Source organism: Arachis ipaensis, chromosome B1 (genome assembly GCF_059453495.1).
Source record: "Arachis ipaensis isolate K30076 ecotype BB chromosome B1, ASM5945349v1, whole genome shotgun sequence".
NCBI classification, from domain to species: domain Eukaryota; kingdom Viridiplantae; phylum Streptophyta; class Magnoliopsida; order Fabales; family Fabaceae; genus Arachis; species Arachis ipaensis.
The window spans coordinates 152142962-152167195 of NC_142436.1; the positions used below are offsets into that span (position 1 = coordinate 152142962).

Sequence of the window (24234 nt, forward strand, 5' to 3'; positions counted from 1 at the left end):
TGGTAAATTTTAATGAAGAATAAAAACTGTTTTATGTTTATAGAAAAATATTAAAAAATAAAGACATCATGTATAATAATAATACCCAACTTGGTTGGTTAAGTGGTCAACTCACTCATCCGCTTAAGCAAGTGTCGGGAGCTCACTCATCCGCTTAAGCAAGTGTCGGGATTTGAATTACGCATGCGCAACTCATTGGCCAGCAAAAAAAAAATTAATACACTCTCCTTAAAAAACATTACAATTTTGACTGTTTATCTAACTTTACTATTAGAAAAAAATTTCCCTTCCACAGTAACAAGAGAAGAGACCACAAAAGCATTTTCCTTGAAGGTGAGTAGATAGATAAGTGGATAAGGCGACCAACACTGAATCGAAGTCATATGTATTAAAAGTTGGGCTTCGGGCTTCAGTTATTGTATTCCACTTGTTCCCGCGACGAAGACGAACGGTAACACCACTTGTCTCTCTATCACTCTACTTCTCCTTCCTCATCCCTAACCAATTTTCACTCCCTTGCAGCATCACAATGACGGTTAGGATTCGCTTTGCAAGGTTTGGTTGCACCCACCGCCCCTTCTATCGTATCGTTGCCGCTGATAGCAAATCCACCAGAGATGGCGGCTCCCTTGAAATTCTCGGTTTCTATGACCCTTTGGCAGGTTCTTCTTCTTTCTCCTGCCTTCCTTCTGTTTGTTATATTGTCAGTGTTAAAGGATAATTAATTGAGTGAAACTGAAAGGATCCTTTTGATTATTAACCGAAATTATTTAAGTAATAGTATCTCTTGTTAGTAGTATTGTGTTCTATTATATCTGTCACTGAGGATTAGGAATGAGAAGGAGGACCAAGGATGCTAATTGGTTTCTTACTTCTTCTTTTTCTTTTTCCTTTTTTTACAGGGAATGATAGTGACAGAAAGATGGCTCTCAAATTCGAGAGAGTGAAGTGAGTAACTTTCTGTTATACAAGTTCTCTAATACATCTACATCAGTGTAGGTGAAATTAGTTATAATTCAAGGGACAATGTTATTGTTAACATATCTTAATTATTCTGAATTTGATGTCTCCTTGTAGAAAATAGGAGAATGAAATGTTAAAACCATATCTGGAGTAGTTCTTATCACATCCTCCTGAAGAACTAAATATTATATTTTGCTTTCTTCTTTCCTGAAAGTTTTCTGAATTTGTTAACATATGTCCCTACAATCATGCCTTTTTAATTGTTGTCTAACTGATTGGAAAAAGATATTTTCATGTTGGTAATGTTGGAATACAATCAAAAGGACTTCTATAAGTTCATGTTTTGTATTTCTGTGATTTGTTAAGGATTAAATTACATGTCAATTGTCTCTAAGAGTATGTTTCATTGGGGTAAAAGAGGGATGGAATATGTTATAGTTAAGTTTGATATCTATTGAGTTCGTGCAAGGCGAGTATTTCTTGTTACACAACTACCATCAAACAATCCTTATCAATTTATATATCAATAAACCATCCAACCAAACATCTCCATCACATTTACCCTTGTGAAGGTATTGGCTTTCTGTTGGAGCTCAACCTTCGGAAGCAGTAGAGCGTCTTCTACTGCGAGCAGGGTTACTTCCTCCACCACCAATAGTGGCAGCAGGTGGACCACGTGGTACGAGCTCTGTCGGTACATCCAACCAGGAACAGCCAGCTGATGCCAACCGCGATGATGGTGAGCTTCACACACTCCTCCTATAAGTGCTTGACAATTTTCACCTTTTGAGCTAGTTTTTTAGGTTGAACTTTGGCTCACTCAATTCCAATGCCATTATTACAGGTGTATCTCCAGAAGCTATCTTTTCAATTGGCTTACAAGTTAACTGAAGAGAATATCTGCAATATGATCCGGGAATGTGGTTTGAGTTGTGGAAGTATCATCACCTAGAGTAAGGTCTAAACATTAATTAAATTGTGCACACTGTCAAGTTGTACTCTGAAATGAACTCGTAGTTTATCTTGCTGTTGAAATTCCTGTTATTTCTGTTTTTCTGAAACTTTTGCATTTGGAAGTTTGCCTGGACAGTAACAGTAGCAGCATATTTGGTTTCATATTTATTCTTCTAATCCATCATGGAAGTTGATTTATTTTTGTGTCATACATTTTGCACATATATTTCTTTTCACAATTAGATGGGGTGTGGAATTGATCACTTGTTATATCACAATACATGAAGAGATGCATATCAGTTTGGTAATACATGGTAGAAGTGGGTGCAAATAAAATATATTTCTCAAGTTAAAAGTTTGATTTCCAAACAAGTTTCATGTGAAATGGACGCTATCCTAGGATATCAATCAATGAATATGATGCTTGTATTCTTCGTTCCAATAAAATGTATATTATTTCTTTTTGGCATGAAAGGTTACTTGGTGTCGTGTATACGTACATGTTTCCTCCTTCCAATTGCCGAACCTTTCTCTATTGCACCCGTAACTGGCCACCGAATTGTTCATGCGGGCCTAATTTAATTTGGATTTGGATTTTTTAAATTTTGAATTTTATTTTAGAGGATAAAGTATAATTTATCACCATTTATTTCATAGGTGGGATCAAGAAAAAATATCAAAGAGAAATCATTTAATAGTGAGAGATTTTACTTTATCCTCTAAAATGAAAATCTCAAATTTAGAGAATCCAAATTCATTTAATTTAGTGAGTGAAAAAAGGCACGCGTACACATAAACATTAGCAAAGTTGACGAGCGAAATTAGTAATGGAAGGCTAGGAATTCAACTTTAACACATTGTTTGGTTTAAATGGTTTTGAAAGGAAGGAAAATGAAAGAGAAGAAAATGGGTGGAAAAGTCCATTTTCCATTGTTCGGAACAGAGGAGAAAATGAGTGAAAAACAAAAAAGTTGACATGGGTCTATACAATTTTTTTCCTCTCAATGTTGCGAGGAAGAAAACTGAAGAGAGAAGGCAAGAATATTAAAATTCCATATTTATTCTTCTAACAACAAAAAGCAAAATTCTTAACTCACTCTCCATGTGGAATTAATATACGTAAGGGTAATAAAGTAATTTTATTCTATGATAATTTTCTCTCCTCTTACTTTTCTTTATATCCAAACAAAAAAATTTTTTTTTCTTATTTTCTTTTCTTTCATTTTCTTTTCATCCAAACAATATACAAAGAAATTTACTTTTTCTCTCATTTTCTTGCCTCTTATTTTCTTTCCATCTATTTTTTTTCCTCTCATTTTCCATCAAACATCCAAACATATTGTAAAAGAAGAAGGCCAAGGACTTAGTGAACTTGGGATCAACTAGTCATTTCCTTTGCGATCACAAGACACTTACTTAAACGAATGAATGAATTAACTATTTGATCAATTGCTTAAAAGAATGAATGAATTAACTATTTAATCAATTATAGTTAGTCATTTTATTAATATTTTTAATGTTGATTAAAAAAAAAACTAAGAACAACTAGCTCTCCTAAGAATTTCTAGTCCCATGAGGATCCATCATGTAGTGCACACTAAAATTCTAATGAATATTTAGGCTGTTTAGAAGAAAGATTGAGATTGAGAGTCTAAAATTAAATTAAGTCTTTTATTATATTTAGTGTAAAGTATATAAAGTTGAGTTATATTTTAATATTTTATTTAGTTCAAGATAAATATAGATATAAAATAAAAAAATTTATTAAAATATCTTTAGTTATAAATAAAATGTTAAAGTTTCAGTCTCCATCTTTAAAAATTTTATACTCTTAATTTTAATTTTTTGTGTCCTCACTTTTTAGAGATAATAAAAAATCTAAAATATTGTGTTTTGAAATTAAAATTTTAATTTCATTATCTCTGATTATCAAACATAATAATATTGATTCTTTGAATTTTCCAATCTCAATTTTAGTATCCGAAAACAAATATTTTTTTTTTGTTTGGTATTGGAAAACAAATAGTAGTATACTACCTTTGTTTTTGTTGGTATTAGAAAAACAAATACTACCCGAATTATTAGGTGTCTTGTTTTGGGCCACATGTTTTGTTACGATCCCGAAAAGGTAGATATGGCATGCCACGTTGAGCCCCAAAATAAGCCCGGCCCACCGTTATTAAGGTTAGGTAGGCAGGTGAGTTGATCATGATTCATGAGATAAGGTTGCAATGCAAGTTCCCGCATAGTCTTTTTCTTTGATTCGTTTTGGAGGGTGCGATCGGCACCGAAACTTTCCCTATTATCGGCAGTTCCAATTACGAGGTGCGTGCAAAGGACTTATCCACTCTCAATTAAACTGCTGAATTGAATCATTGGCTCTACGCCTCTACCACACACCACTGTCTACAAAGAACAAAAGAATGATGCAGCATTGGAATTTATGAAACAAGTAGCGGGCCTTTGACAAATATGGAGTAACAGAAGATTATTGAATCGGTTATGAATTGCGACACTTGGCTTCCATGCAGATTCTCGCCGACAAAAAGGTGACCATGCGAATCCACCGTATATAAGAAGAAAAAGGGAAGAGAATGTCTTGTGCTACAAACTTCAAAAATAAATAAAAAGAAAGAAAAGATGAAACAAATTCCTGAATGGGAGTATGAATTATAGAAATGAAACAGTGTGCATGCATGTGTCTGCGTGTCTTTGATGTTGTATGCTACAAGCTATTAGGCAGTGTTTGGTAAATAGCCAGAAACAAAAAACTGAGACCGAGAGACAGAGACTAAAAAAACAGAGATTGAAATAAATTTTAGTAACAAGAATGAAATTCTAATTTAATTTGTACAAAAGATAAAATTAGAATTAATTAATTGAAATGAGCATATTTTAAGTATAAAATATTATTAAAGTTTCAGTCTTCATCTCTAAAAATTTTAGTCTCATGTGTCCCTACTTTTTTAAAGTACTAAAATACTTAAATTTCAAAGAGAGAGACAGAAATTTTAGTACTAATCTCTGAACCAACAAACATGATACTGAGTTTCAGTCTCTCAGTCTTAATTTCTATTTAGTGTTAAAATGATACTAATTCATTTGTTTTGGAAAAATTTTTAAATAAACATCATTTGTGATATTATGTTTAGGTTATTTGAGTGCTAAAGTAAAATTGAAAATTATTTTAAAGACTGATATAAATTATATTTATAAAATTTGAAAATTAAATAAAAATAAATAAAACTTCAAAAACTAAATTAAGAAGTACACATAAATTTAAGAATCAAATAAAGTATTATTTTATTTTTAGTGGTAGTTAAAAATGATCATATTATTTAATATAATTAATTACATTGTTTAATATAATGTATATAAATATTTTAAGTATCATTTTTGCCTAATTATATTTTAACATGATTAATCAGCAAATTTTAATTGACAACAAATATAGTCATTTTTATCATTGGTTCTATCAATAATAATATGATATGATAGGATGATAGTTATTTTTTAATAAAATAGTAAAATAAAGAATTAAATTTTTTTAAATTAAGATAATAAAATATATATTTTATAAAATTAATAGTATTGATTTTGAATTTTATTTTACTAACTTTTTTATTTTAAAAAATTTAAATTTATTTTTAAAATATTATATAAACATAAGAATCAAAATAATACCACAAATGTTTTTTGTATTATTTTGTGTAAATTATATATTTTTTATTAATTACTTTTAGTATTAAAAAAATGTGCAAAAAAGTGTGTAGTCTTAATACTACTATATTATTAGAATAATTAATCACGTTACTATATAAAATCAATTATCAACAAAAAAATGTTATTTATATATTAAAATTAATCACTAAAATCAGTTATTAATATATTTATATATAAATATATGTATAATTTAATTTATTTTTTAATGTATATTTATATTTTAACATATATTTTATATTGATGACTAATTTTAATAACTAATTTTAATATACATATAATAATATTATTTAATTATTAATTAATTACCGTATATAAAATTATATTTATTATTTCATAAAAGAATTTACTGTTTATTTATTAAAAAATATATTTTATTTTAAGAATCGATTTATTTATATGGCACATGTTATATTTAATAACTACATTAAGAATTACAATTAGTGATGAACAAAAGTTATATTATAGAGACTATTTTATATATTTTAAAATTTTAAAAATAAATGTTCAATTTTAAAAAACAAATTAATTTGAATAATTATTCTAAATAATTTTAATAATTAAAAATAATTAAATACGTTAAATTAAATCAAATAATCTTTAGTTATCAATCTTTTCCAAAAGTGTATACGTGAGCGAAAGGGATAAGATGATAGGGACCGGCAGTGGGTCCAGTAAATTGCTAGACATGGCACGTAAAGATAAAAGGAAGGACAACGTGGCCATTCCGCTGAGTTTCCAAAAATAGACTATCATACACACACGCAAAGTTGCATAAAAGATTTGAACTCGCAACCTCTTAATTGAATATAGGGAGACTATGTCATTTGAACTATAATTTATTAGTTAAATTTTTCTTTTTTTTTTTTTTACTAAAAATAAGAGACTCGAATTAAATATGAAAAGACTATGCCATTTGAATTATATCTCAGTGTCCAAACTTCTCTTTCTTTCACTACCACAAATCAGTATCAATTCATTATTTTTTTTACCTTTCTCGTTTTCTATAAATGGAAGTTAAAGTCCATCACTTTTCTTAATCTCTCACTCACTCTCATCACTAGCTTTACCCCCACACACACAACACTCTACTCTCAACTCCAATCCCTGAAAAACCGACAAATTGAACCAACTTCTAAGATGGTGGTGGTTGCTCACGGTGGAAGCGGTGGCGGCCAGGCTTGCTCACCGCCACAGTTCAACAAAGCTATTGCGGAAGAAAAACGAGTGGAAATGGTGAGAGTCAAATCAGAGCAAGTGACGTCTTCCTGCCACTTCTTGGAACAAAACGACGACGTTTCAAGCGACGAGTCTGATAAGAAGAGGAGCAACTCGGAAATGACGGAAGAAGAAGAGCCTCGCGTCAAAGAGGAGGCTGCTGATGACGGCGCCGTTAACTTGTCGTCATCTTCGTCGTCGGTGGAGTTGCCGAAACCGATGGAAGGGCTTAACGAGGCGGGTCCGCCACCGTTTCTAAGGAAGACGTATGAGATGGTGGAGGATCCGGAAACCGACCCGATTGTTTCGTGGAGCGAGAATCGCGATAGCTTCATCGTTTGGGAGTCTCACGAGTTCGCCAAAGTGCTTCTTCCAAAGTATTTCAAGCACAGCAACTTCTCCAGCTTCATTCGCCAGCTCAATACCTATGTGAGTCATGTTCAATACTCCAATCACTTTACTCTTTCAACATTTGTTCGCCATGTGTTCGATTAAATGCATATATATACTAAATTTGAGTGTTTTGTTCTCTGATTAAATTCATATATATATATATATATATATATATATGAGGAGTGCTAGGGGCAGTAACTTTTGTGATTTATAGCTATCAAATAGCCATCAATAATGATTTTAATGGTGTGAGATTGGGGTGAAATTTTATCCAATAACTCACCTTTTTTTGTTGGTTACATGCTGGCCAGAATTTGAAAAAGTTGCTGCTCTCTAGACTTTTTCTATATATATATATGAGTTTTTGTTGTAACATAGAATTTAATTTTGATACTCTATCATGTTAGTGTAAAACTATTTTATTAGTAATGTCATATCATTAAAAATAGTTACTTTTACCTACTATTTTATCCGTAATGTCATATCATTAAAAATAGTTACTTTTACCTTTCACATTGACAGCACAAATGATGTGATTTACATTTGTCAGGACATCAAAATTAAATAACATATTTGAAAATCAATTGCTCTTGGAGGATTAACATGTATGTAGTTTAATTCTTTAAGCATTGGAAGTGTCTCCAATATGTGGTTGATGATTGTAATTGGATGACATTGGAATTCTTTTTGATCCTTAAGGTTCCAAGATTTACTAATATGTTTGATTGATGTTTCCTTTGGTGTTATAGGGCTTTAGGAAGGTTGATTCAGATCGTTGGGAGTTTGCAAACGAAGGATTCCAAGGAGGGAAGAAGCATTTGCTGAAGAACATAAGGAGGAGAAGCAAGTACAACAAACTGCATCAAGGAGCTTTCATCGACCCAGCTAAGCCTTGCCTTGAGGCTGAAGTTGAGAAGCTGAAGGAGGACCAAAACATACTCAAACTTGAAATTCTGAAGCTGAGACAACAGCAAGAAAGTTCCCACATTCATATCTCAAGCGTTCAGGACCGGATTCAGAACGTCCAGACGAAGCAGTATCAGATGATATATTTCCTCACCAGAATGGCCAGAAAGCCAACCTTTATGGAACAGCTCCTCCAAAAGATTAAGAGGAAGAGGGAGCTCGATGGCACCGACATGCTCAAGAGGCGCAGATTGCTGGAACCAACGCCTAGTGTTGATTATAGATGCCAACAAGGTCATCATCAATTGTCTACATTGCAATCTGAACTTAATGGAATATTGTCTGAAAATGTGATGAACACTAGCAATAAGATAGAGCAAACTGTTCCTTCTCCTCTGGAAGGTGAGTTATGCAACAAGGTACAAGGCTTGAGAAGCTATGGCTTTTCAAGGGGTGGTGATGTACCTTCTGCTTATCATGCCATGACAGAGAACCTATTGGGGGAAAATAATGGTGGTGCTGATGAAGAACTTGATGTGAATGACTCAAATATTTATCTTGAGTTGGAGGATTTGATTACTAAGCCAACAGATTGGGTTGGTTCTGCATCTGCTGGTGGCTTAGTGGGGACAAACTAGTTGAATCTTTACATAAATGAATGCCTTGACAATGGTAATAACTAATAACACTCAAAACTAATCAAATCATTTTGTTTGATTTTGAGTAATCTGCATCACATTCATCATTGTTGTTTGCAGGTTGCAAGAGGGTGTTTGTGCACATCTCTACTACAACCAAAAGGAGAAGAGCTCAATATTTTAAGGCTCTTCAATTGCTAGCTTTCAAAAGCAGTGATCACATGACTCCGATCCTTGTGTTTCCTTTGTTTCCTTGGTGTTAGGACTCAGTTATTGGTGTAGGAATTCGCATATGAGCCTGTTCATACCTTAGCCTCGTATGTTGAAGTAGTTCCTAATTAATAACCTCTGATGTAATATACTAGAGAATGCTGTTGTAAATTTTAGTAGCTTGGTTTACTAAAGAAGGATGTAATAATGGAAATGGAAAAAAACTCTAACTAGTTTAAGTTGCTACTGCTGCACAAGTAAACCTCCAAATCCACTGTAATAATGCAACAAATGTAACACAAGACAATAATTTGGTGGAAATTTAGGTGCAGTCAACTTCACGTGAAGTTAATACTTGAGAGCCGTTAGATGATTTGAGAAGTTAATATTTGAGAGCCGTTAGATGATTTGACTAATTTGATTAAATTTTCATCTAACGGCTCTCAAATATCAACTTCACGTGAAGTCGACTTCACCTGAGTTTTCACCCAAGAATTTACGTATCCATGTAACTATTCTAGAGTGTCAACGAAAATCGCAATGTCCTCCAATATTTTGATGGAGACAAATGTACTATGAAACAAATATAGATCAAAGTAGGTGCGAATCAAGAATCATTATTTTATCTGTAAATGTAGAAACAGAAGTAAATACAACACGTGGACAAATTATGCTTCCCGAAGCATAAAAAAACAACCAATTGGTTGGTGGACAAGTATTGCTTCCTGGTCGCCAGTGATGACAACAGTAGTAGTAATAATAATAATAAATTAAATTATCATGTATACTTAGCAGTGTGCATTTTGAATTTTGGTAGCATTAATGCAGTTCAAAATTGATAGTGGCCGCGTGTTATTTCCCTTTTGATGGGACTCTGATGTAATCAATGTCGATAAGGTTTGTATTTCACAAGAGACACTCTAATAGGTTCATGCATTATAACTTAGAAGACTCTCTTGCCGACTCTCAAGATTCACAGTATTTTCACTTTCCACTATTTTAGTAATAACATCAAATCACTTTAAACTTCATCAAGCGCTTATTACGAGTAAGGGTTCTTTTGTCTGCTATTGGGAATAAAAAATTCAAACATTTCGATGTTCTTACTTCTTAATATTTTTTTTATCCACACTATTTTTCAATTTTAACAGGTCAATTATTAATCTGTTGCGGATCTAAACTTATTTAAGAGTTTGTCACTAGTGAATGAGTTGCTGTATACACAAGGCAAAATCCAAACTGCTTGTTTAAGTCGACAAGTGAGCAACTACTCGGCTAACCAAGTTGGTTTGTTCTTTCTTAGTAGTTAGTACTAGCGTTTATTAGGGTCATGACCCATGAGTAAGCTAATTTATGTTTATCTTTTCCGTTGTTAAAGTAGGGATCCGACTCCTCTAAAGTTGTTCTGTCACTTTAGAGAAAAAAGTATGCTATTAATTACCATTGGATTAAGATAATGTGGTTCACAGATAATAAATGTTACAAATTTAAAAGTGATTAAAGTATCACTTTACCACTTTACTAACATTGTCACTTTAGAGGATCTTTTTCCTTAAAGTAATATTAACATGCATAAATTATCCTTCAAAAAAAATGCTTCAATTATAAGAACGTTAAATAATAAATTTTTATAAAATCGTTTTGTTTATTTGAGATTTTGAATTTTTAAATTATAATTTTTTAATATTAAATCTTAAATTTTAAAATTAAAATTATTTAATATTAACTAATTTAAGGTTAGTTTTCTATATTTTCTTAAAAATATTTTAATATTACATGTTTACTAACCCTAAAGTTATAGCAAGAACGCTAGAACAACTTTAAAATTATTCAAAAAATTTAGTGACGTATTCTCGTCTATACGTGAATCAGTTAACCAACTACCTAACCTCAATTTTTTATTTTGGTATTAAACTAACCTCAATTTGTTTTTGGTGTACATTAAACTAACCTAAATTAATTGTGTTCTTCGACATATTGGGCCATTTATCGGAATGGACCCAATGACCCATTACTAGGTACAGTTTTTTTTATTTCACGCTCTTCTGTCACTACCAAAACAAAAACAATGATATTCTCCTTTTCTTTTTGGTTTGCTAAGTAGTCAAGTTTTCATATATAGTATCTATCTTATGATTTTATTGTCATTTTCTTTTACAAAAAAATCATTAGAAATCTTTAAAATACATTTGTTACCTTGGGTAACCGGAGATTATTGGGCTGGACTCGTTGGGTTGGCCCAATCGTTTGAGGAAGGAAGCCTCCGATCGGGTTCGCATCTTTGGGGGTCTCCGTCCGACTTGTGAGTGTGAGAGAATGGGAACTCCGATGCCTAAGTCAGCAAGAGTGTAAGCAGATTTAGAGAGTATTGGGACTGAGAGGTGTCAGTGTATTTATAGTGGTGAATCAATAACCACCGTTGGAGTAGTTCCACCTTTGGAAGGGATTAAGGGAATAACTGTCCCTTTATCTTAGGGAGGTTGGGATATGGATCCTGGAAGTGGGTTGAGAGATTTAAGGGACAATTACTTATTTGAATGAGTGTTATCTGTCAGCTAATCTTCGTCCTCGACTTCTTAGGGGAAGGTCGGTGAAAGATGAGAGTCAATCCTTTGAATTGGGCCTCTCATTAGGTCCTAGGCCTTAGCGTTGGGTCAGAGTATAAACAACATTATTTAAAAAGATATATTGTATAGGTTAGAGGCTATATAAATAATTTGTGATCTTAAGATGACAAATAATAACAGAATTTTCATACTAATTGATGTAGATGTATAAGGCTTATCACTTGCTCTTAATAACTAGTTGACATAACAGTATATATTCCATGGACCTTAATAAATTAATTCAGTATTATTAGTACTACTCTAGAAAGTAGAAACACATCAAATCAAATAGATACAACGGAGATATTAACAAATTCAAGATATTTACTGCTGACTTTTTTTAGGCTTTACGTTGATCTCGGAATATAATCGAGACATTTGATTACTTGAAATGTTATGGCAACAAGTCCAAAGGAAAAAAAAAAGGTTATAGCATTAATTCATAGACTCATTCTGTGGCGGCTAATAGCAATAGCTAGCTCCGAGTAAAAAATATTATTTTATGGAAAGAATTTCAAGTGGATACTAATATTTTAATTGTTAATTTTAATAGTAAAAATATATATAATATATATTAATTAAAGATATTATTTTATTCTTGAGGAGCAAGGTAAAAATATATGCACAAAAAAATTTGTGTTGGTTCTAATTAACGGATATTTCAGGGTAATTTACGCAAATAAAATGAATGAGCAAAATTTTTACGCAAATACAACATTAGCAATTTTCAGACGTAGATACAATAAACGCAACTATATATAATTCGCTACATCCTGTAGCGGAACTCAATTGCACGTAATCCGCTACAGGGTACCGCAAATTACATTGAGAGTTGCGTTACTCATAAACCACTACACCCTATAGCGGTTTATGCTCAAATGGTGCTACACTCATAATCTGCTAATGTGGATTGATGGGAAGATGCCTATATATACCAGTCTTACAGTAACAACTCGAGTATTAACCCTATATATATGCTATGTTTGTGTATTTTTTTGGTTGTCTACGGTATCCTCCAACCTGACAGGTTAAGGACTAATCCGTCGCGGATCGGAACTCCATTTAAGGGTCTGCCGCTGGCTAATGAATTACTACATGCACAAGGCAGGATTCAAACCCCAATACTTACTTAAGCGGACAAGTGAGCTGATCACTCGACCAAACCAAGTTGGTTCTATGTTTGTGTATTTTGTTCCAATCACCAAACCCATAACCTTGTTGTATCCTATCTCCTCTTTTAATAATTTGAATGGCTACCTAATAATTTGATCCTATTAAGGGGTCTACTAGCTAGTTATTGAAATGAAATCGATCAACAAATAAACAATAATGATTAATGAATCATTGCATGCATGGCATGGCCCTTTCATTCTGTCGGCTTGCTCCACATTTATGCCTTTTGCCACGTAAATTTCTTGATAATTCACTTTGAATATTATAGTAATAGCGAATATTCTACCAAACTCTATCTATATATATTTGTATTAATTTTTCTCTCATATATGTAAGAGGCAAGTTGTGGAGACAAAACACAAGTTGTAATGTGGTATTGATTGTGAAGCAGATAAGAATAAGGATAAGAAAATCAAACATACGTACCCTCTAAACCAAATCACCGACGACTTATTTGTATGACTTGGAAACACAACTAACATTTTATATAAAACTATAAAAGTATACTTAATTAGGTTAATGTATGTTGACTATAAATTAATGCCATTATTCTTTAATATTTGGTACAGGATTCATGGTTACGAAATGTTATGTAAGAAGGGCTGCTAGCGGTTTTGAGTTTTGACATCAAATTAGTGAATAAAATAGTAATGCCGCTAACCAAGTTGGGTTGGTCTAGTGGTTAGCTCACTAGTCCGCTTAAGCAAGTGTCGGGGGTTCGAATCCCGCCTTGTGCATGCAGCAACCCATTGGCCAGCGGCAAACCCTTAAATGGAGCTCAGTACCGCGACGGATTAGTCCTTGACCTGCCGGGTTGAGGGATACCGTGGGAAACCAAAAAAAAAAAAAATAGTAATGCCGCTGATTGAGAATAAGGACAAAAAGTTGAAAGTCAAATGTATAAATTTATTGTAGCGTGACGAAAATATACACTAGCTAGAAGAGAGTTGTTAGCATCATTTAAATGGTGTGGAAACTCAGATGCAGTCGACTTCACGTGAAGTTGATCATTGAGAGTAGTTAGATAATTTGATTGATTTGACTAAATTTTTATCTAACGACTTTCAATTATCAACTTTACATGAAGTCGACTGCACCTGAGTTTTCACCTTAAATAGTTTATATTTGAATGCACGGCATAACAAATTAATAAACAAAAATATTATGAATATACTAACATCACTTATCAAAATAAATTATATTATATTATTATATATTTATATATAAATATATATTATTTAATTTATTTTTAATATATATTTTATATTAATAAATAATATTAATTTTAGTATATATTTAATATAATTATTAATTAAAGTGGTCAAATATATATATATATTTGATGTCTTGTATGATATCTAAATTTCACTCATAAAATTAAAAAATAAAAAAATAAATCCCACTTTATTTTATTTTTACTTTTAAATAAATTAGACGACATAATTTTTATAGCCATCAAAGAATTTTTCCTATATGATTTATACTTGACTGTTTGCAAGATACCACCAAACATGTAGATTTAATTTGAAGTTACATTATATATGACCGCAGACTTTATTCAAAAATTGTTTTAATTAAGAAGATATTATTTTATATCTTATTATGCCTACATACATGTTTAAGAGTTTGATCAACAATACACCTATATATGATGAACAGTATGTATTAAAATTCTCAAATGTAATATTTATAGACAAATTAACATTTTAAGTTTTAAATGATTATTGAACACTTGGAAACTTAGTGAATATTTACATAAAATGCATGCCTCGAAATGGATGTAAGATACTTAGATAGTGTTTTAGGTTATTTCTACAAGTCCAATACCAAAAATTGGATTCAATAAGAGTATGAGATGTTTCAAAGAATCGCTTTGATAATTAAGTATTTTTTTTAAATTCCAAAAAAAAATTAGACGCGTTCTAATTAAAGAGAATATTAATTCAGTAATTTTTTATCATTCATTTTAATACCTAATAATTTAAGTTTATAAACTTCATTGTTATATTTTAACTATTATTCTATTATTAAAGAGAACATTACAGTATTAATTATATATAGATCTAAGATCATAAATAAGATATATCACAATAAAACATCAAGTAACTCATGAAAATAAGAATAATTCATTTTCATAGATCAAGTAAACTTAAAAAATAGCTCATAGTCCTAGAGCAACATAATTAAGGAAAAGAATTCATAACATCACAACTTTTTTACATATATGTACTATTTTGAGGATTTGGATCTTTTAAATTTTTGAATTTCACTTTAGAGAGTAAAATTTGATCTCTCACCATTTTATTTTATAAGTGAATGAGACCAAGAGAAAAATTTTTTTGAAAGCAAACAGCTCAAGACAATAATAGTGGAGCAAACAAACCACACAAACTAAAATACATGTTAACAAAACCACAACAACACAAATACAGTCCCCATGTCATCTCCAACATAGCCATCAACAACAAAAGGGATTCACACCGTTCCACTCGTAGGCACTGTTCGAAGTCATGTTGATAATTTCTTCAACATCTTTACTTGTGTGCTGGAAAATCCTCCAATTCCTTTCCATCCATATGTTCCAGACGATCGCACAGAAACACCTCAGCCGCTGATTACGCTTCTCCACCCTCCTCGGTTCTTCTGTTCAACTTAGAAAATACTCTTTCATCGATCTCGGATAAGACCATTATCGGCCAAAGGCAGAAATCCAAGCACTCCACACCTGCTAAGCAAATGCACAACCTATAAACAAGTGATGTACATGTTCCACCTCATTATTACAAAAAATACAAATAATATCATCCTGACTGATGATTTCAAACCGGCTCAGCCTGTCCTTTGTATTCACTCTTCCTATCAGAACAAACCAGACAAATAGCTCCACCCTTTGTGGAACCAGCCCTTTCCAAACAGTCCTAGTGAAGCTGTAGCTAGTTACCTCCTCTAAGAGCATTTCCTCCTAAATCATCTGCACAAATAAATTAGTTGTAAAAATACCTAACTTATCATATTTTCACACCACTCTATCCTCTCTGTTATGTACTAATCTCACAAGTCTCAAAACCTCATGCAATTGACTCAAAAGTTCCAATTCCCATTGAAAGAGCTATCGCCTTCAAGAGAAAATATGAGAGAGAAACCATTCAAGTATGAAAGATTAAATTTTACTCTCTAAAGTAAAATTCAAAATTTAGATGATCCAAATCCCTATTTTAAATACATGCAGTCGAGTATAATATTTAACTTAGTGTCTCTTGCGAGTTGCGACCCATATTAATTAAGAGAGTCTTTATATGTACATTTTTCACTAATAATAACAAACTTGAAACATTAAAAACTCGAAACAAAAAGATCGTATCTCCAATTTTTTTTTTTAATAAATTTTGATAAGGTAATAACTACTCATCAAGTCAGAAGAGTAAAAATAGTTTTGAACAAATAGTTTAATATATTTGATCCAATTACTTAATGTAATACGTATTAACCGATCACATATACAATAATATGTATATCTACAAATTTTGTTTAAGAAAATCCCTATGGCCACATGATGATCTCCTTCCTTCTTCTTATAAAACAGAAGGAGCAAGGAAGATACCCAAAACGTACGTGGCTTTAGAAAAGTGCAACAATAATTTTCCATGCTTAAAAAAAAAAAAGATGAAGATTGAAAAGAATAGAATGGTATTGATATTTGACCATATTGACCTGACTCACGTGTATGTTAGCACTTAGCACATTGAGAATATCCCAAAAACTAGTCCATGTAAAATAAAATTTTATTTTATTTTTGCATAACATGACCCACCAAAGAACGTGATCCTTGCTAAATCGTGTTTTCTTTTATTAAAGCTTTTCCATCCACATTAAAACAACGTACAACACAGTAGTAGTACCTTTATCTTTCTTGATGATTTTGACATCACTATATGCATTATTATTTTCTAGTTACATCACTATATTCAAAACTAACTTTTATTATTTATAAACCATGTTTTTACTTTTTACACCCTCCTAAAATAAACTCTATGATGGAATATCAAGACTAGCTAAATGGACTAAGCCATTATATTTGGCAAAAGGGGAAAAGAAAGAAAAATTATTAAACATCTTATAAGTGCATATCCTTTAAATTATTCAGTTAACTTTAGTAGTTAATATTTAATAATCATTCATAGTAACACTAGCATACCGACAAGGTATAGGACTTGTTTAGAACTCATTCTCAAAAAAGATTTTTTATAAAAATAAAAATAATTTTTTGTTTGGATATCTCTTATAAAAAAATATTTTTATTTATCAATTATATTTGGATAAAATAAGATAAAAGTATTTTTTTATTCGTTTATTATATAAAAAACATCTTTAAAAAAAAATCTTTTAAAAAAATATAAATTGTAGCTTTTCAAAAAAAGATATATTTTTTTTCAATTTTCTTAATGTTTTTACTTTTATTATTAGAAATTTGTCAAACACACTACAAAATAAAAAAAAAACTTTTTTATTCATTAAAAAAAGATTTTTTTGTTTTTATCAATTTAATGGCGCCCAAACAAACACATGGTTTGAATAAATAACTTAATTAAGCTCTTTTTGATAAAGAGTTTAAACAATAAATATTTATATTAGAAGTAACTTATAAATAAGTATTTTATTTTTGGTATTTTAATTTTAAAAGTGTTTATTGTTAAAAAAGAATGATACGAAAATTTATATTAAAGAGAAGTCATTTCTTTTAACTTCTCTATAGAGATTTTAATAGTTTTTTCAAGAGTTACAATTTAATTTTAAAAATTATACTAAACATTAATATCGTAATTTTTCATAAATTAAAAATAAAAAAAAATTATTTATGAATTTATCCAAACTGATCTAAGAAATCCATAAGAATTATGAGTCGTCACTGTCTTCAACCAATAATTTGATTCTCACGTCTGAAATGGCTGAATTAATCTACGTAAGAACCAAGAAGCATTACTAAAAGCAAGTTGTTAAGGGGTCATTCTTAACTACCATGACTTGAGTCTCTGTCTCTCTTGTGTAACAAGTATAGATAATGGGAGAATAAAGAAGAATCCTACCAATTTAAACTCACAAGTGATTATTATTTCTACCAAGTTTCGGAGTTGAATCCTACGTTTACTTTTTGTTAGCAATAGACCTCAATTGGTTCATGTAGGTTTTGTCTATGAAAAAAAGCTTTAATATATGAACGCAAACTTTAAAATTTCTCACACACACGCAACCTTTCGTAGCTAATTAAGCATTGACAAAACTTCTCTGATCTCTTTTTTATTTTTTTATATATATAAAATTTTACTAAAAAGATTAAACACAATGTCCATGGTGTTGACATTTGGGCTGCATTAGGGACATTGAGATATAAAATTATGTTTGGCAGATGAGACATTTATAGAAATAATGTGTTCAGAGACACTGAATTAGTGTATTTTGTGTCCATCCTAACAAGAAGGACACAGAAATACTAACAAGAGAAACAACTTATTTTTTATTTTTCTTTCATTATTCTTATTAATTTTTCATAATTATATTTTTTATTGTTATATTTTTCATCTTAAATTTTTTGAATGAAAAAAATGAGAATAAATTGAATTTTCATCATTTGTTCTAGTTTATCATCAAACAGAATTCAAGAATATAAAATTTTGTGTCTCTGTCCATCAATGTCTTATCCTATCCTATTGTCAGTGTCTTATCTTATCATATTCTTAGAAATAAACGCAGTCTTAAATTCCATACCACAAACTAGCATAGTTCGCTTATTCATTGGACGATCTACATGTGATGTAAAAAAAAAATTTGTATCTTGATAAATAATATTTTTTATTTTTTTTTAAATAATAATTTTTTATTTATAATAAAAAATCCTAGAATTCTATAAGGTTTTCAATTGTCTGGTATTAATTTTCCTAATTTAAAATAGTATATACTAGATAATTGATAGTATAGTAGTGTATAATATAAGTATTAATTATTTACTTAATTTTGTATGAACTAATAATAATAATTATTATTTTCTTAGCCTCAAGTTGTAACACAATTGTCGGTTCTTGACTCAATGATATTTCTAATGTCAATGCGTATATATATATATAGTTGATAATCTGACATAATGACACTTCCATTAAAAGCATCAGTACGAATGGTACTATTGTAGATCAAAACCAGTGATGTGAATATATTACTTATTATAAAATTTGAGCAGTGATGTGAATAAGTGAATGTGATCAAAGTAACAGCCACACCAATATTAAAAATAAGAAAATAAATAATAATTTGAGAATTTATTATTCCAAACAACCACAAACGCGGGCAGTGATTGATCTCATCAACTTGGTACCGAGTTCGTTGACTATTATTTACAAATTAAAACTCCTAGCTGCTAACAACTTACTCATCTCATCTATATCTGGTTATTATCATTTTAATAAAAAATGTTAAAAATTTAAGTTGTTAATTTTTTAAATTTAAGAAAGCTGGCAAAAAAAAAAAAAGCCTAATCATACGCTTTTTATAACATTTATTTTGAGATATTGAGACAGAAATTAAAAAATTAAGATTCAATATCATATTTATTAGTTTAAAAATTAATATTAAAATTTTAGTCTTTATTTCTAAAATTTTAGAAGTTTAGTATCTCTAAAAAATAAAAACAGAAAACTAAAATTTTTTAAGATGAAAATTGAAATTTTAATAAAATTTTATACCTAAAATACCTCAATTTCAATTAATTAATTCCAACTTTATTTTTTGTGCAAATTAAATTAGACTTTCATTCTTATTTAAGTCTCTATCTTTTAGTCTCTGTCTTTCAATATCGGTTTTTCAATCTTTATCTCTCCTTCAAATGCTACCTAATTGCGTAATTTTTGTAATATGCAATTTTATTCTTTATGCGAGCGAAATTATATCTAAATGTTTAAAACGGTAAAATTCTAAAAAATTATTTAATTAAATAATTAATTTATAAAAAAGTATAGGGTACCAACATATTATCTGTCAATTTATTACTAACAATAATTAATTATTATATTTTAAACACATATATAAAGAGATACATTCAAAAAATATATCTATAAAGACACTTCTATTAAACATAGTCATAAAAAAGATATTTTTGTTAGACATATCCACAGACACTTTCATTAAATACAATTATAAATAAGAGTTGGTAAAAATTGACAGAAATGTTGTTGGTAACCTAGCGAGATTGTTAATTTATTTTGTTTAAATAAAAAAAGCCCAAGCATGCTTTGAATAGGGTGTTAAGAGGAAAAAAAAAAAAAAACACGAAATCACAGTTTACTAGAATTAAAAAAAGCAATCCGTGTTTGTTCATGGAAACTCGCAAAAGCTTACCTTCTTTGACCGCCAGCAACTATGAACTAGCTAGGGTTGTTGTTTTTGTTCTTATATATATGTATCTATCTATCTATATATATATATATATATATATACTTACTATGCATGTTCCTTTGCTCACTCTGACCCTCAAAGAAGAAGAAGAAGAAAATAAAGTGCAAAGTAAGTAATTCAAAGCACACAGCTTTGAATTCATTATAAACAAAGTCATAGGTTGCTCCTATACATCGCCGTGCACAACAAGAAACTCAACCCTCTCTCAAGGACTTCATATATATTAATCCATTCACCAAACCCCTTTTTGCTTCATTCATTATTCCCCTTAATTCCACACTGTTGAATTCAAACTCTTTTCACTTCTTGACACGTTTTTGAACACCCCTTTAATTTCCATTGATTCAACCCTCTATATATATATATATATATATATCAATACACACAATCATATTCAGCAACAATATTAACATAACATAAGAAAGGTAATGCATTTGTTCTGTATTTCATTTCATCTGTTTGATTTGGATTTTGGAGTCTAAGATTTTTAATTTTCTGCAGCTAAATTATATATGGGATTATCACTTTCATTACTCCAATCGGCTTGGGAAGAAGTTGTTACATACTCTTCACTCATTGATGTACCTTTCAACATCACTTTTGCTTCCAAAGATGGAGCTTTGATTCTGAGAGCATCATCAAGCTTCAACAAAAGAGAAGCTGATGATTCTGATTCTAATAATGTCACACGTTCAAGGCGTTTGAGGGAACACAGACCCCAGAATGTGGTTCTTGAAAGAAGCTACTCCTTTGTTCAACATAAGGAGGAGAAAATGGATCATGATTCTTCTTCTTCCATTGTTAAGAGAGAAGTTCCTCTGCTTTCTCTGCCTCAGGAAGTGGTTTTCTCTTCACCTAGGCCAGTGAGTGAACTTGATGCTGCTGCAACAAAACTCCAAAAAGTGTATAAGAGTTACCGCACTAGAAGAAACCTTGCAGATTGTGCAGTTGTTGTTGAGGAGCTATGGTGGAAGGCTTTGGATTTTGCTGCTCTCAAGAGAAGTTCAGTTTCCTTTTTTGATGTGGAGAAGCCGGAAACCGCTGTGTCAAGGTGGGCAAGGGCTAGAACAAGAGCTGCTAAGGTTGGAAAAGGTTTATCCAAGGATGAAAAGGCACAAAAATTAGCACTTCAACATTGGCTTGAAGCTGTAAGTTACTTATTTTTTTAATGTGAAGTTGATAGTTGAGAAACGTTAAATAATTTACACGTATACTTCTTGTGTTACAGATTGACCCTCGTCATCGCTATGGACATAATCTACACATATACTATGATATTTGGTTTGAAAGCCAGAGCACTCAGCCATTTTTCTACTGGTAAACTCTCTTGTTTATTCCCCATTCATCATATTCATTAGGAGAGAAGAGTGGTGTATTCTAAGCTTGTATATGGATATGCAATTATGCAGGTTGGATATTGGAGATGGCAAGGAAATAAATCTTGAGAAATGTCCAAGGACCACTCTGCAACGCCAGTGCATCAAGTATCTTGGACCTGTGAGTTTGTTAATTAATTCTATTAAACTATTCTTCCACCTTAATCCATGACAATAATAAAGAAGTCTTATGGCCCAGAAATTCAGCCTAACAGAATACATAAATTCAATTACACATTCTGTTTCAACAATTTAATCTGCATTCTGTTTTATCAGTTCCATCTGCACTCTTATCGCGCTCTACGCGCCCTCTAAAGATCAATCTTATTGCGCTCTACGCGCTTATTTTTTCATTTTTTTTGTCATGGGTTAAGGTAGAAGAATAATTTAATAAATTCATAACAATACTTATTAGAGCATATGAAGTTTAAGTGTATGGTATGATCTAACATTGGGTGTTGATTGATTGTTGCAGAATGAAAGGGAAGAATATGAAGTGATTGTTGAGAATGGGAAGCTTGTGTACAAACAAGATGGGAGAGTTGTGGATACTGATGAAAAGTCAAAATGGATATTTGTTTTGAGCACCACAAGGTCTTTGTATGTTGGAAGAAAACAAAAGGGTACCTTTCAGCACTCAAGCTTTCTTTCTGGTGGTGCCACCACAGCAGCTGGCAGATTAGTTGCTCGTCGCGGTGTCCTTGAGGTACATACATACATACATGATTTTATTAAGGTGAAAAGTTGCATACATCTAGATAATAGTAAGAATTTAACGATTCTCAACTAATATCTTCGCATGAAGACAACTGTTCTGTTAGAATAAGAAAATTTCTGACATATTGTACACATTACAGGCAATTTGGCCTTATAGTGGTCACTACCACCCTACTGAAGAGAACTTCAAAGAGTTCATAAGCTTTCTTGAAGACAACAATGTAGACCTATCCAATGTGAAGGTATGTATTGATTCATGATTGGTTGTTGCGACTTAAGGTAGCATTTGTTTTGAGGTACTGAGACAGAGACTGAGAGACCGAGACTCAGTATCATGTTTGTTAGTTTAGAGACTGGTATTAAAATTTCTGTCTCTGTCTTTAAAATTTCAGTATTTCAGTACTTCCAAAAAGTGGAGACACAGGAGACTAAAATTTTTAGAGATGAAGACTGAAACTTTAATAACATTTTATACTTAAAATACCCTCATTTCAGTTAATTAATTCCAATTTTACCTTTTGTGCAAATTAAATTAGAATTTTATTCTTGTTTCAATTTCTGTCTCCCATTTTACACTAAACAGAATACTGAGATTTATTTCAATTTCTGTCTTTTAATCTATGTCTATTAATCTCAATTTTTTCGTCTCTATTTCTCTATCAAACACTACCTGTAAAAAAAAATTGGACATGTCACTTACTAGATTATGTTGTTTTGGGTTTATGCAGAGATGTGCAATAGATGATGATACTCCATCACTGATTGGGACTAATTCATTCACTAACCAATCACAATCAGTACCTGCTACAACTGCAATTAATAATGAGAATGAGAGCAACATTGTACCAACCAATAAGGAGGGTGGCCAAATATTAAACCTCTCAAAGAGGTTGTCTTGCAAGTGGTCAACTGGGGCTGGGCCTCGTATTGGGTGTGTGCGTGACTACCCTGGACACCTTCAATCAAGAGCGTTGGAGCATGTCCATTTGTCTCCAAGGCCCACTTCTTCACGCGTTACTAACTATGGCCCAATTCCATCACCTAGGCCCAGCCCAAAAGTTAGAATGTCCCCTAGGCTTGCATATATGGGATTACCAAGCCCAAGAAACCCAATCCCAGCTGCAAGTTAAGGCCCAATAAAACTGAGAAATCTTGGTGGATGAGAGTAGAGGAACTAACCACAAATCTTCTTTCATTCTTTATTTCTTTTTTCATTTTAATGTAAGAATTTGTATTAATATTTCTTAGGATTGGATTTAGCGTGGCACATTGGATGCTTCACCCATTTTTTTTTTCTCATTGTTTTTTGGGAAGCCAGAAAGAAACAGAGAACCAATTTGTTCATTCTTTACATTATGTTGACCAAATTTGTTCTTGTGCTTCATAAAGACATTTAAAGTTTTTAAACAATTCGTGTTACGTTTTTATAGACATCTTAAGCTGTTAATTTCAATAAAATAAAGTAAATAAATAAACGATAAGTATGATGAAAGAAGAAATTAACTTGTACGAAAGTAAATAACAACGAATTTTTGTACAAATTTGGCAATATGCACTTCCCCTGAAACACACTCAAATTCCTTCGTCCAATGAGCTTGTACCTGTCCCAATACTCCAAGACATAATTATTCTCCTGCGGATATCATTCACAAAATCTATTAATAACATAGAAAAAATCATCACTGCCACTATATATAGTTCAAAACCAAAAATATCAACACAACAATACACGTGGATGAGTATAAATGCTCAATATATAGAAGCTAGAGTACAATTAATTTACTACTCTTACCATTCGCCAAAATTATATGACCTTTCATTTTTAATTATTTTGACAGGCACCTGATATTGAAATTATTTGCCACCTCTTAGCCAAATACAATTTTAAAATTGTCAATGAGTAATAGCTCAAATGATATA

General features: G+C 31.1%; 3 protein-coding genes across 3 annotated transcripts; all 3 read left to right on the forward strand.

The window, feature by feature from the left end:
- The first annotated feature begins 256 nt into the window (after positions 1-256).
- On the forward strand, positions 257-2115 carry LOC107643205 (small ribosomal subunit protein bS16cy). The gene is made up of 5 exons (XM_016346794.3): positions 257-451; positions 523-662; positions 903-948; positions 1536-1702; positions 1808-2115. Exons 2-5 carry the CDS (start codon positions 530-532, stop codon positions 1852-1854), a joined length of 393 nt encoding a protein of 130 aa, XP_016202280.1. The 5' UTR covers positions 257-451; positions 523-529; the 3' UTR covers positions 1855-2115.
- A 4553-nt stretch (positions 2116-6668) lies between these two features.
- LOC107643215 (heat stress transcription factor A-2) lies at positions 6669-9196 on the forward strand. The gene is made up of 3 exons (XM_016346806.3): positions 6669-7284; positions 7998-8826; positions 8913-9196. Exons 1-2 carry the CDS (start codon positions 6778-6780, stop codon positions 8790-8792), a joined length of 1302 nt encoding a protein of 433 aa, XP_016202292.1. The 5' UTR covers positions 6669-6777; the 3' UTR covers positions 8793-8826; positions 8913-9196.
- Positions 9197-20238: 11042 nt separating this feature from the next.
- LOC107643223 (IQ domain-containing protein IQM1) lies at positions 20239-23721 on the forward strand. Its single transcript, XM_016346817.3, has 7 exons — positions 20239-20646; positions 20723-21369; positions 21450-21538; positions 21631-21718; positions 22073-22303; positions 22455-22556; positions 23043-23721. Exons 2-7 carry the CDS (start codon positions 20734-20736, stop codon positions 23442-23444), a joined length of 1548 nt encoding a protein of 515 aa, XP_016202303.1. The 5' UTR covers positions 20239-20646; positions 20723-20733; the 3' UTR covers positions 23445-23721.
- Positions 23722-24234: the final 513 nt, after the last annotated feature.